The following is a 10,012-nucleotide window of genomic DNA, read 5'->3' as shown; positions in this document are numbered from 1 at the left end:
CGGTGAGCCCCGGCTCCGTTCCCCGGTGAGCCCCGGCTCCCGTCCCCCGGTGTGCCCCGGCTCCCCTTTCCCGGTGAGCCCCGGCTCCGTTCCCCGGTGAGCCCCGGCTCCCGTTCCGCGGTGAGCCCCGGCTCCGTTCCCCGGTGTGCCCCGGCTCCGTTCCCCGGTGAGCCCCGGCTCCCGTTCCCCGGTGAGCCCCGGCTCCCGTTCTCTCGGTGAGCCCCGGCTCCCGTTCTCCGGTGAGCCCCGGCTCCCGTTCCCCGGTGAGCCCCGGCTCCGTTCCCCGGTGAGCCCCGTCTCCCCCCGCAGCCCCGCAACCCTCGGCCCCGCGCTCCCGGCCCTTCCCCTCGGGCTCTCCCGTCGGGGCCGGCCCGGGCGCTCCCGGCACCTCAGGCCGTGCCGCGGACGCGTCGCCGGGCAACGGCCCGTCACGGCGGCGCGTGCACAGGCCCCGCCCGCGGGCGGCCCGGGGGCGCCGGCGGGACCGGGAGCAGCGCGGGGTGCCGGCGCCTGGCGGTCCGGGGTCCCCCCGGGATGGCGGCGTGGGCGCTGCTGGCGCTGCTGGCCCTGGCTCCGGCGGTGGCAGGTAAAGGGCTGGCCAGGGTCACCGTCCGACCCCCGGCCCCGCGGGTGTCCTCTGCAGCGGGCCTCCCCTGGGACCCTCCCCCGAAACCCACCTGGGGGCACTTGGCATCGCCAGAACCCTTGGCATCGCAGCAGCCCGGCTCCGATGCACAGGGAATTCCCTAAGCCCTCCCAAGCCCTGATTTGGTGCTCTTTGCACACTCCGAGCTTCGTATGTGCATTGGCACTTGCCCAGCCCGACTTTTCGGGTGCCCCTCTTGGCACCTCCTGTAAATCCTCCCAGCCCCACTTTGATAGCTTTGAACACCCAGACCATCTTTAATGACATTGGCACTAGTCTCAGCCCCACTCTGGGGCCCTTGGTGCCCTCCCAGCCCCACTTTGATGCCTTTGGCTTCTCCTTTACCCCAGTTTAGATGTCCTTGTTACCCCTCCCACCCATCATTCACACTCTTTACACCCCCAAGCTCTGCTTCTGTGCCCTCTGCACTGCCAGAGCCCCAGTTTGACACCCCTGAGTCCCACTTTGACAAACGTGGCATCCCCCCAAGCCCCAGTTCAATGCCCTTTGCATCCCCCAAGTCTCACTTTGATGCCCTTCACACCCCCAGCCCCTCCCCAACGCCCTTGGCCCAGCACTGCTGCCGTGGGACGATGGTTTACGTAAGGTGGGAGCCGCATGCGGCTCCTTGGTGCTGTCTCGTGGGCCCTCCTCCCTTCCCTCCTCCCTTCTTCTTCCCTTTCCTCCTCCCAGCTGCTTTTTATAGCTTCCACTCTTCCCTGGCGTCTCAGTTTTAGGTTTTTTTCTCTCCTCCGACTTGTTTTTTATATAACTCTCAGAGCCTTGTGGCATGAGGCAGCGGGACCAGCAATGCAGCTGACTCCTGAGGGGCCGAGGACATCTTTCCTTTCCCTTTCCCTTCCCCTTCCCCTTTCCCTTCCCCTTTCCTTCCTCAAACCCAGCCTAGGGTGAGCTGCAGAGGAGATGAGGCTCCATGAGCTCCAATTTGGTCACTGGGGTTCTCTGCCCAGATCACCCCTCACACATTACTTCTGACCCTCTTTTCAAACATGATTTTCTTTTCACACTGCAAATATGGGGCTCTTGGAGGTGCCAGGCCTGAGCCTTCTGCTTCCATCCCCACTGAAGGTGCCTTTGCCAATGCTGCACACCCGATGTTTCCATCCCACCCCTCGACAAACCTTTTTCCAAGGGAAGAATGCATCAGAACATTCATTAGCAAGGCTGGGCTGAGAGAGACACTCCTATGCTGTTATTAGGGGAATTTTTACAAAATCTGTGTCCAAATCCATGTAATAAAGATGTAACATGCTCCCTGTACTTGAGGAGGTGAACTCCCTCTTGTGGAGTTTAAATTCTGCCTCTTCCTCAGCTCTGTGGTGATTTTAACCACCTTAAAGCTGACCAGGAGTCTGTAAATTCAGCGGGATCTCAAATAACCTGTATTTAAGAGGAGGTTAGAGGCCATGCTGAGGGTGTTTTTCTCTTGGAGCTGATGTTTGCACTGTTTGCTGATTCCAGGGGGAATGCTCAGCTTTGCCTCCTACTATGGTGACCACATGGTGCTGCAGCAGAAGCCGTCAGGGGCTGTGGTGTGGGGCCACGGGGAGCATGGGGCCATGGTGACCCTGACTCTCTCAGGTGCCAGTGGCCTCATCATCATGGAGAAAACAGCACAGGTTAAAGGTCAGTCCAAGACTTTCACTAGAAATGGGGCTGATGGTTTTGGTGGCCAAAGAACTCATCTGAGCCCAAATCAGATGGGATGGGTGAGACAGGTTCTGGCACCACCCCTGTGTTTGTCACACTGCTGCCCTGGGGCTGCAGAGGTGCTGGTGACATCTCCAGCTCATGCTTTTCCCCCTCCAGAAGACCTGGGGGGCTCAGCCATTGCCCTCCCCAGCAGTGCCAGCCTTTGCTCACTTTGGTTCCCAGCAGTGGATCCCGTGGGTGCCCAGCGGGAGCCGGGCTGCTGCTGGAGTGGGTGGCACTGCATAGGCTGGAGCCGAGTCTGTGGAGGGGACAAGGGGAATGTAGCTTCTCTCCCTGTCTAAACCAGGTCTGAGGAACCTGCAGAGCATCTCCAGGTTCTTTTTCAATCTGAGCCCCCTTGGAGGATCCTGTGGGATCTCTAAGCCCATAAGGATGTTGTCTGTGCAAGCAGAGCCTACCTGGAGCTGGGAGGGCTCAGGGGCACCTCAAATCCAGCTACATCCCTGCCTGAAGAGTTGGGAGGGAACTCATCATCTTTGGAGGGTAAAAGTGCTGCCCAAGGGCACCTCCATAAGATGAAGAGACTGGAGGTGTCTTGTGGGAGAGCAGCAATCCAGGAGATCTGCAGGATCCAGCCAGAAAATCCATGCTAAGCTCCAGTAGAATATCTTTACGCTTTGATTTGGCGCCTCTAAAATTAGCTGGAGACATCTCAGTGTCACACACACCAAGCTGCTCTTGTAATCCCAGTTCCTCCCAGCAGCTTCTGCTCTGACACACATTTGTTTTCCAGGTTTTCTTTTTTAACCCCTAAATTCCTGCAGGAAAGGTCCCTCTGATGCCAGAGAGCTTCTGAAATCCTCTTCCCCAATCTATCTCTGTGGTGGAGAAGCTTTTCCGTGTTGCCTCTCCTTCCCCAGTGGCTGTTGGCTGCTCATCCAACATCCTGGTGAAGGTCTTGAGGCTTTCATAAAGGAAGATAAGCATCATCCTCTTCCTCCAGGACCTTCTGGGACTTGGACAACTGTCCTGGACCCAATGGATCGGGGCGGTCCCTATGCACTGAGGGCTGAGCAGGGCTTGGAGAACGTGACACTGCAGGACATCTACTTTGGAGATGTGTGGCTTTGCAGTGGGCAGAGCAACATGGCAATGACAGTCCTGCAGGTAAGGCCCTATGGCACAGATCAGGCAGGACCAGGTAGGGATCAGGCAGGGAATTGCCTTGCATGCTCCTGGCCCTTCTTCAGGTGGCCAATGCCAGCCAGGAGCTCGCCGCCGCCGCTCGCTATCCCTACGTCCGTATCTTTGCTGCAGCACCTGCCCGCGCCGAAGTGGAGCTGGAGGACCTGGAGCAGATTGATTTGCCATGGTCCATTCCAACAGCTGGTAAGTGCAATGTGCCTCCAAAAGAGAGCTTGCAAATGGCTTTTTCCCCACTGTTTCCCTTTGCAGCCTACTGTTTCTTGAGCAGAAAACCTGGGCCACGGGAATTTCACCTACTTCTCGGCCGTGTGCTGGCTGTTGGGGCGCTCTCTGTATGAGGCTCTGGGGTCCCCCATCGGGCTGGTGCAGGTGGCCTGGGGGGGGACCCCCATCGAGGCCTGGTCCTCCCGCCGGGTTCTGCAGGCATGTGGGCTCCCAGAGGACACAGGGAGGTGAGAGAAGGTGCTGTGGAAACTCCTCCTGCTCTGTACCATGCTGCTTTTGGGGAGTATCTTCATCCCTTCCCACCCCACCTCCTCTCTGGGACCCTCACAGCCTCCTCTGTGCATCACTATGCCCCCTCTGGATAAAAACCCCTCCCATGCCTAGAGCATAAGGCACGTCTGGGTGGGTAAAGGGAGAAGGGAGGGACTCCAGATCTCCCTTTGGCATGGTGCTTGCTTTAACCTAAAGGCTGCCTTGTGCTTTGCACCTCCTTTAAACCTAGCTTTGTCTTCCAGCACCTCTCCACATCAGCATCTCTCTGGCCCACAAACACCCTCCGTGCTCTGGAACGCCATGATCCACCCGCTGCTCAACATGACCCTGCGGGGTGTCGCTTGGTACCAGGGTGAGCACCCCCTTTCTATCCCCTGGCGTGGAGCAGCCCCCACTGTCCCAGCAAGCTCTCACCAGCCCTTCTTTTTGGGGGACAGGTGAGGCCAATGCCTTCCTGAACACAGACCAGTACAACTGCACCTTCCCTGCACTCATTGCCGACTGGCGCTGGGCATTCCACACCGGATCAGCCAGGCAGACGGAGCCACTCCTCCCCTTTGGTTTTGTGCAGGTGTGGGGGGGTGAGAGGGGTGACATCCCCCATTGTCCTTGGGGGATGTCCAGGGAGAGGATCTGTAAACACATGTGCATCCTGCCAAGTGCTGAAAATCCCAGGCAGGGACCACAGTGGCCAGTTTTGGATCTGAGCCACTCCCCTGTTTCCCTTGTGCCTCGCAGCTGTCCACCTACCGCCATCGGAGTGCAGATGACAGCTTTGCCCGGCTCCGCTGGCACCAAACAGCTGACCTGGGCATTGTTCCCAATGCCAGGATGCCCAGCACTTTCATGGCTGTAGCCATGGATCTGGGTGATGAGCACTCTCCCTATGGCAGGTGAGTCCTGGGCTGGGGTGAGGGTGTAGGGATGGAGATTTTGGGTTCCAGCTCCATCTTCCTCCTCTTCCTGGGCAGTATCCACCCCCGGGACAAGCAGAATGTGGCTCACCGACTGCTGCTGGGTGCCATGGCTGTGGCGTATGGGGACAAGGGCCTTGTGTTCCAGGGACCGTATCCCACCCGGGCAATCCTGGAGGTGACCAGGGGCCTGCTGAATGTCACCTACAGCCAGGAGCTCATCTGCCGTCAGAGGAATGCTCAGGCATTTGAGGTGAGGACTGGGATATCTTCTTCAAAGAGCTGTGCAAGGGAAGGCAACACTGATGGGGGTTTCTCCCCTCCCCAGGTGTGCTGCCCCAGCCAGGCATCCCCATGCCAGTGGCTGCTGGCACCAGTGGTGGCAGTAGGGTCCCGCACGGTGACGCTGGCCCTGAGTGGCTGCAGGACGCTGGTGCTGGGCCTGCACTATGCCTGGGCTGAGTGGCCCTGTGAGTACCAGGCCTGCCCCCTCTACAACTCCCAGGGGCTGCCTGCACCCCCCTTCCTGCTGGACACCCTCCCTGGAGGAAACGCTGCTGGAGGGAGAGAACTGCTGCTCCTCCCTGGCTCCAGTTTCCTCTTAAATTAGGGAGATGAGTGAGCTCAGACCTCTGGCAAAGCACTCATGGCTCCTGGCACTGTCCCTTCCCAAGCAAAAGAATCAGAGGCTTCATTACTACCTTATTAATTAAACAACTTTTCAGCTCCTCTGTGGACTCGAGCCAAGGCTGCAGGGTGGGGGGAAGGGGAAAAAACCAATTTACAATTAAATATATGAAAAATTATGTAAGGAGAAGCAGCAGGACACACCAATGGGAGCTGAACCCCTCACTGCTGCTCTCTAGTCCATGGAGCTGGTCCTGGCCCCCAGACACCCCATTTCTCTGGGCACAGACTGCTGATCCTGAGGGTAGGATGCTCATAGGATCCAGGGATCAACTTCCAGCTGCAAGGTGGAGAGGGGGAAAGAGGAGCTGTGCCAAAAAAAACACAGCCAAATGCTGGGCTGGGACAGGGAGCTGTGGAGGACTGCAAGTGCCTTCCACTTCCCTCTTAATAAACGGTTAAGGAACCACCTCATTTTATTCCTGAATCCTTTTTTTGCATTCAGATGAGCACTCCTAATCCTCTATTCCCCACCTCTTGCCATAAGAGGAGGGAAATTTATGTGGAAGAGGCACAGCATAGCACCCAGCACTTAGAATAAGAGACCCAAGAGGTTCTACACAAAACACGGATTATTTAACCCTTTTTTTTGCTGGAAAAATGTACACATGAAGGGAAAGGCCAGGTGCAGGAAGGTTCAGCCCAGCTGCTGCAGTACAGCTGTGTCAGAGAAGTGGATCCAGGGATCACAGGATCCCTGTCTGCTGCCTTCTTCAGGATCAGGCAGAGCCAAGTGAGTCCCGTGAGGCTTTTCCCATCGTTTCCACTCCAGGCTTTGGTTCTAGACAAGGGGGGAAGAGCATACAGTTAATTAGCTGGGCACTGGCAGACTAGGATCTGGGCTTTTTCCAGCACCAAGTAACTGGCCCAGGAGCCAGCTGTGCTGGCCCTGGGTTGCCATGGTAATGAGGATGCAGACTCCAGCTCAGTCTGTGGATTTTTTAAACCATAATTCAGACTGTGTTCAGGACCAGGTATGAAGCCCAGGCCTCTCAGCTCCTACCTGTGGGGCTGGGCTGTCTCACACACCCTGCAAACCACTTGCCATGAGCGCCAGGGATCCCTGTGAGACCCCAGAGGAGGCATCCAGCCCCAAAAAACCCAAAGCACGTGGGAGAGGGAGCAGTGTAGGTCCTGGGAATGTGGTTTTATCTTGGAACCCATCTCCATCTCCACACACAGAATCACTGTACCCACCAGTGCCATATGAATGGGAGAAGGGGGCGGGCACGGCATCCTTGGCATCAGCCCCCCAGGATTTAAACTCCCAACCCCATTCCCAGCAGGATGAGCTGCCAAAAAACAGGGACCCTCCCAGCCCCGCAGTTTGCCCAGAGCTTGGATTTAAGCAGCAATCTCTTGGCTTGCTGTTCCTATAGCAACCCCTGCCCACACCTTGGATCGCAGTAGCATCACACTCTGCATGCCAGAACCTCTTCCAGGATTTGTCAGCCCTCACAGTGACCCCCAGCTATGCCCCAAACACCTTAAGGTCTTGGCATAGGATTCTGGGTGGTCCAGCCACATTTCAAGGGCGGGATCTTGTGGTGTGGGAGCCAAGAGAAGAGGGAAGAAGTTGTCTCTACCCAAAAAGCCTACCTAGGGCTGCACCATTGGAGAGGGCTGGACTGCCTTTGGCCTCGGGGGTGCAAGCTTGGTGTTTGGGCTTGGTGGTCTCCAGCCCAGCCAGCAGCGTCATGAAATCGATGACGGTATCGATGTCCTCCTTGTTGGCAGTGGCTTCCCTCAGGGCGCTGACGGCATTGAGGCGGCTGAAGGAGGTCAGCTCGGAGATGTTGGCACGGAGGAAGAGAAGGATGACGTTGAGGTCGTTGAGGGGGCAGGTGAGCATCCTGCGACTGAGCAGGTCAAAGGCAGGCAGCATCTCATAGACAGAGAGCAGCCCCTTGTCCCACTGGCAGAGCTGCAGGGCATTGTAGATGACAACAGGGATGAGGAGGACATAGACACTGCCAACTGAGAGGCTGATGAGCTGGAACACAGAGAAGAAGACCAGCTTGCAAGGGATGAGCGATGGGATGTGTGGCTCCGCCTGGAGCAACCCCGTTTTGATGGAGCAGCTGAACTCATCCTGGAAGAAGATGTTAAGGTGGAGAAAGACCAGGTAGAGACAGGTGGCAGCCAAGAACAGGAGCAGCAGCAGGTTCCTCAGGATGTAGATGAACACCAGTGCGTGGGCGTGCTGCTTGCAGGTCAGGTACCGCTCCAGCAATGGGAACTCGAAATACCTCTCCTCGCGGGCCCTGGGGCAGGAGGGACACAGGGGGAGTGAGAGCCACCCCCCATTTCACCCAGGTCCATCCTGGGTGCAGCCACAACACCACGTGGAGGGACTCCAAGGGCCACGGTGACCTGGCCTGGCCTCACCTCTCGTACTCCTCCCAGAATTGCTCCGGCTCGGCACTGGCCTGCTGGACCTTCTTCATGTGCTGCACCAGGCGCACGGAGCGGTTGTAGGATTTATCCAGCTCGTCGATGATGAAGAGGAGGTCGCAGTGCAGGGCGGGAGCGGCAGCGTAACGCCACAGCAGGTACGGCAGGTACATCAGCACCGCCACCACCAGCAGCGAGTAGGGGAAGACCTGGGCAAAGAACACGAACAGTTGTTGAGGATGTCGAGTTGCTCTTGCTGTGGACACCCCGATGGGATGCAGGGGCGCCCAGACGTGACTTTGACACTACCTTCAGAGCCCAGAGGGACTTGGTGATGGCACGTCCCTCAGCGTCGAAGCCATGGTGGATGAGGGAGTCCCAGCAAGCCGTGTCGGTGTAGGCGGACTGCTTCCCCGTGAAGTTGGTGGGAGAGAAGCAGCTGATCTGGGAGCCTGGGGTGAGGAGGAGGAGAGCAAACCTCAGCCATGGAGCGTGGAGGAACACTCCAAAGCCACGGGCAAATGCCTTACAGGAGGGTAATTACATCTCAGGCATTGCTTTGAATTTAAAAAAAGCCTTTTTCATGGTCATTTTGGAGATGCTGTGTTTCTAGCCAGGACTTTTCCATCTCTTCCCGAACACAAACCCTTTGTGTGTAGCAATGTGTACACAGCGTAGGGAATTATAGGCTAACCAGCCAGAAACTGGAGTAAAACCAAATCCTCAGGGAGAGCAGTTAGATGTTGGCCGAGGCCAGATTTATCCTGAGGTCACAATGCATCTCTCCATGCTGCTGGCACCCTCCTCCTCTTCTTCCTTCTCCTTGGAAATAAGCCTATGGCACCCAAAGGTGCTGTGCGCAAGCAGCTGAGGCTGGGCATTGTCTCAGTGCTGCTCCTGAGGTTAGCACAGCTGTTCCTACACTCTCCCAGGGAATTATGATCCATTAAAACAATCAATAAACACCCATGAGGCAGAACAGCTCCTAAAACCAAATTTCCAGGCTGTTCCGCTTTCGATCATGACACCATCAAGAATACAAAGGGTTTGCCACAACAACAGAATACAAAGGGTTTGCCACAACAACCAAATCACCACTAGCGATTGCCCACGACCTGAAGAACACATTGGAAAAGCTGCAACTCACCAGCAGAGAACTCCCGGGCGAAAGCCAGTGAGACGAGGAAGAGGGGCAGCCCCACGGTGACAAACTTCAGCAGGCGATCGCTTGGCAGCTCCAGCCGCAAGCCCTTGGCTCGGGAGCTGCTGGGATCCGGGAGCAGAGCATCAGAGAGCATGTACTCAGCAGCCGTGTGCGAGAGGGACATTTTGAAGTGAGGAAGAGACACTGATGAAGGCTGCCTGAGGTGTGACTGGCTCAAAGAGTAACTTTGCTGGGCTGAGGAGTCCCTGCCGAGAGCCTGCCCAGTTCTGTGTCCGGCAGCTGTGAACGACAGCAACAGCTCAGACAAGGCGTTAAATCACCTCGTAATTACAGGGGAAGCCTTTTCACAAACAGAAATAGAAAAACCCACCCCAGCAGCCGCAGCAGTGAGCGGGGAAGGCAGCGGGCTGGGAAAGCAGCTTTCCTCCCTGACAGCATTCCTGCAGGGCAGCGTTCCTGCCCGGCCGCAGCCGCTCCTGGCTCCCCGTGGTTTTATGTCCCTCTCTCATCAGCCAACAATTTCTGGCGCTGTGGCCCGAGGGCATGGGAGTCCCCAGCTATTTTCAGCAGGGAGCCAGGAGACTGGGCCCTCCTACAGCAAGAAGCCCCAGCCAGATACACAGTGGCCCTGTGGGACATAAAAACCCCTTTCCATCACCCAAACCAGTCAGAAGGGCCAGAGAACATCCTGCTGCCCAGTCCCAAGCTTCCCAGGCAGATCAGGAGACATCAAATGAGGTAATTTTGAGGCAGAACATCAGCTGCAATTCCCCAGATCATCAGTCCTCCTCTTGTCTCCCTCTCAGGGCACAGGGGGAAGAATCTGGT

At 57.1% G+C, this 10,012-nt stretch overlaps 2 protein-coding genes across 2 annotated transcripts; one reads left to right on the top strand and one right to left on the bottom strand.

The window, feature by feature from the left end:
- Window positions 1-518: 518 nt before the first annotated feature.
- Window positions 519-6,039, top strand: SIAE (sialic acid acetylesterase). The gene is made up of 10 exons (XM_021525781.2): window positions 519-586; window positions 2,129-2,293; window positions 3,324-3,487; window positions 3,571-3,709; window positions 3,795-3,978; window positions 4,267-4,376; window positions 4,462-4,595; window positions 4,763-4,917; window positions 4,996-5,191; window positions 5,267-6,039. Exons 1-10 carry the CDS (start codon window positions 535-537, stop codon window positions 5,546-5,548), a joined length of 1,581 nt encoding a protein of 526 aa, XP_021381456.2. The 5' UTR covers window positions 519-534; the 3' UTR covers window positions 5,549-6,039.
- Window positions 6,040-6,191: 152 nt separating this feature from the next.
- PANX3 (pannexin 3) lies at window positions 6,192-9,905 on the bottom strand. The gene is made up of 5 exons (XM_031506850.2): window positions 9,167-9,905; window positions 8,329-8,471; window positions 8,014-8,228; window positions 7,225-7,889; window positions 6,192-6,406 (listed from the first exon to the last, which is right to left on the bottom strand). Exons 1-5 carry the CDS (start codon window positions 9,345-9,347, stop codon window positions 6,345-6,347), a joined length of 1,266 nt encoding a protein of 421 aa, XP_031362710.2. The 5' UTR covers window positions 9,348-9,905; the 3' UTR covers window positions 6,192-6,344.
- Window positions 9,906-10,012: the final 107 nt, after the last annotated feature.

The sequence above is a fragment of the Lonchura striata genome, chromosome 23 (assembly GCF_046129695.1).
Source record: "Lonchura striata isolate bLonStr1 chromosome 23, bLonStr1.mat, whole genome shotgun sequence".
NCBI lineage: Eukaryota > Metazoa > Chordata > Aves > Passeriformes > Estrildidae > Lonchura > Lonchura striata.
This window is presented reverse-complemented; position numbering and strand designations above follow the sequence as displayed.

Bases quoted from the DNA above. Each gene is read 5' to 3' on its own strand.
- SIAE (XM_021525781.2), top strand. From the start codon at position 535: ATGGCGGCGTGGGCGCTGCTGGCGCTGCTGGCCCTGGCTCCGGCGGTG. The intron at 3,979-4,266 runs GTGAGAGAAGGT...TTTGTCTTCCAG, and splicing joins CTCCCAGAGGACACAGGGAG to CACCTCTCCACATCAGCATC. The intron at 4,377-4,461 runs GTGAGCACCCCC...TTTGGGGGACAG, and splicing joins GGGTGTCGCTTGGTACCAGG to GTGAGGCCAATGCCTTCCTG.
- PANX3 (XM_031506850.2), bottom strand. From the start codon at position 9,347: ATGTCCCTCTCGCACACGGCTGCTGAGTACATGCTCTCTGATGCTCTG. The intron at 8,229-8,328 runs GTAGTGTCAAAG...TTCTTTGCCCAG, and splicing joins AGTCCCTCTGGGCTCTGAAG to GTCTTCCCCTACTCGCTGCT. The intron at 6,407-7,224 runs GTAGGCTTTTTG...CCCCTTGTCTAG, and splicing joins CTCCAATGGTGCAGCCCTAG to AACCAAAGCCTGGAGTGGAA.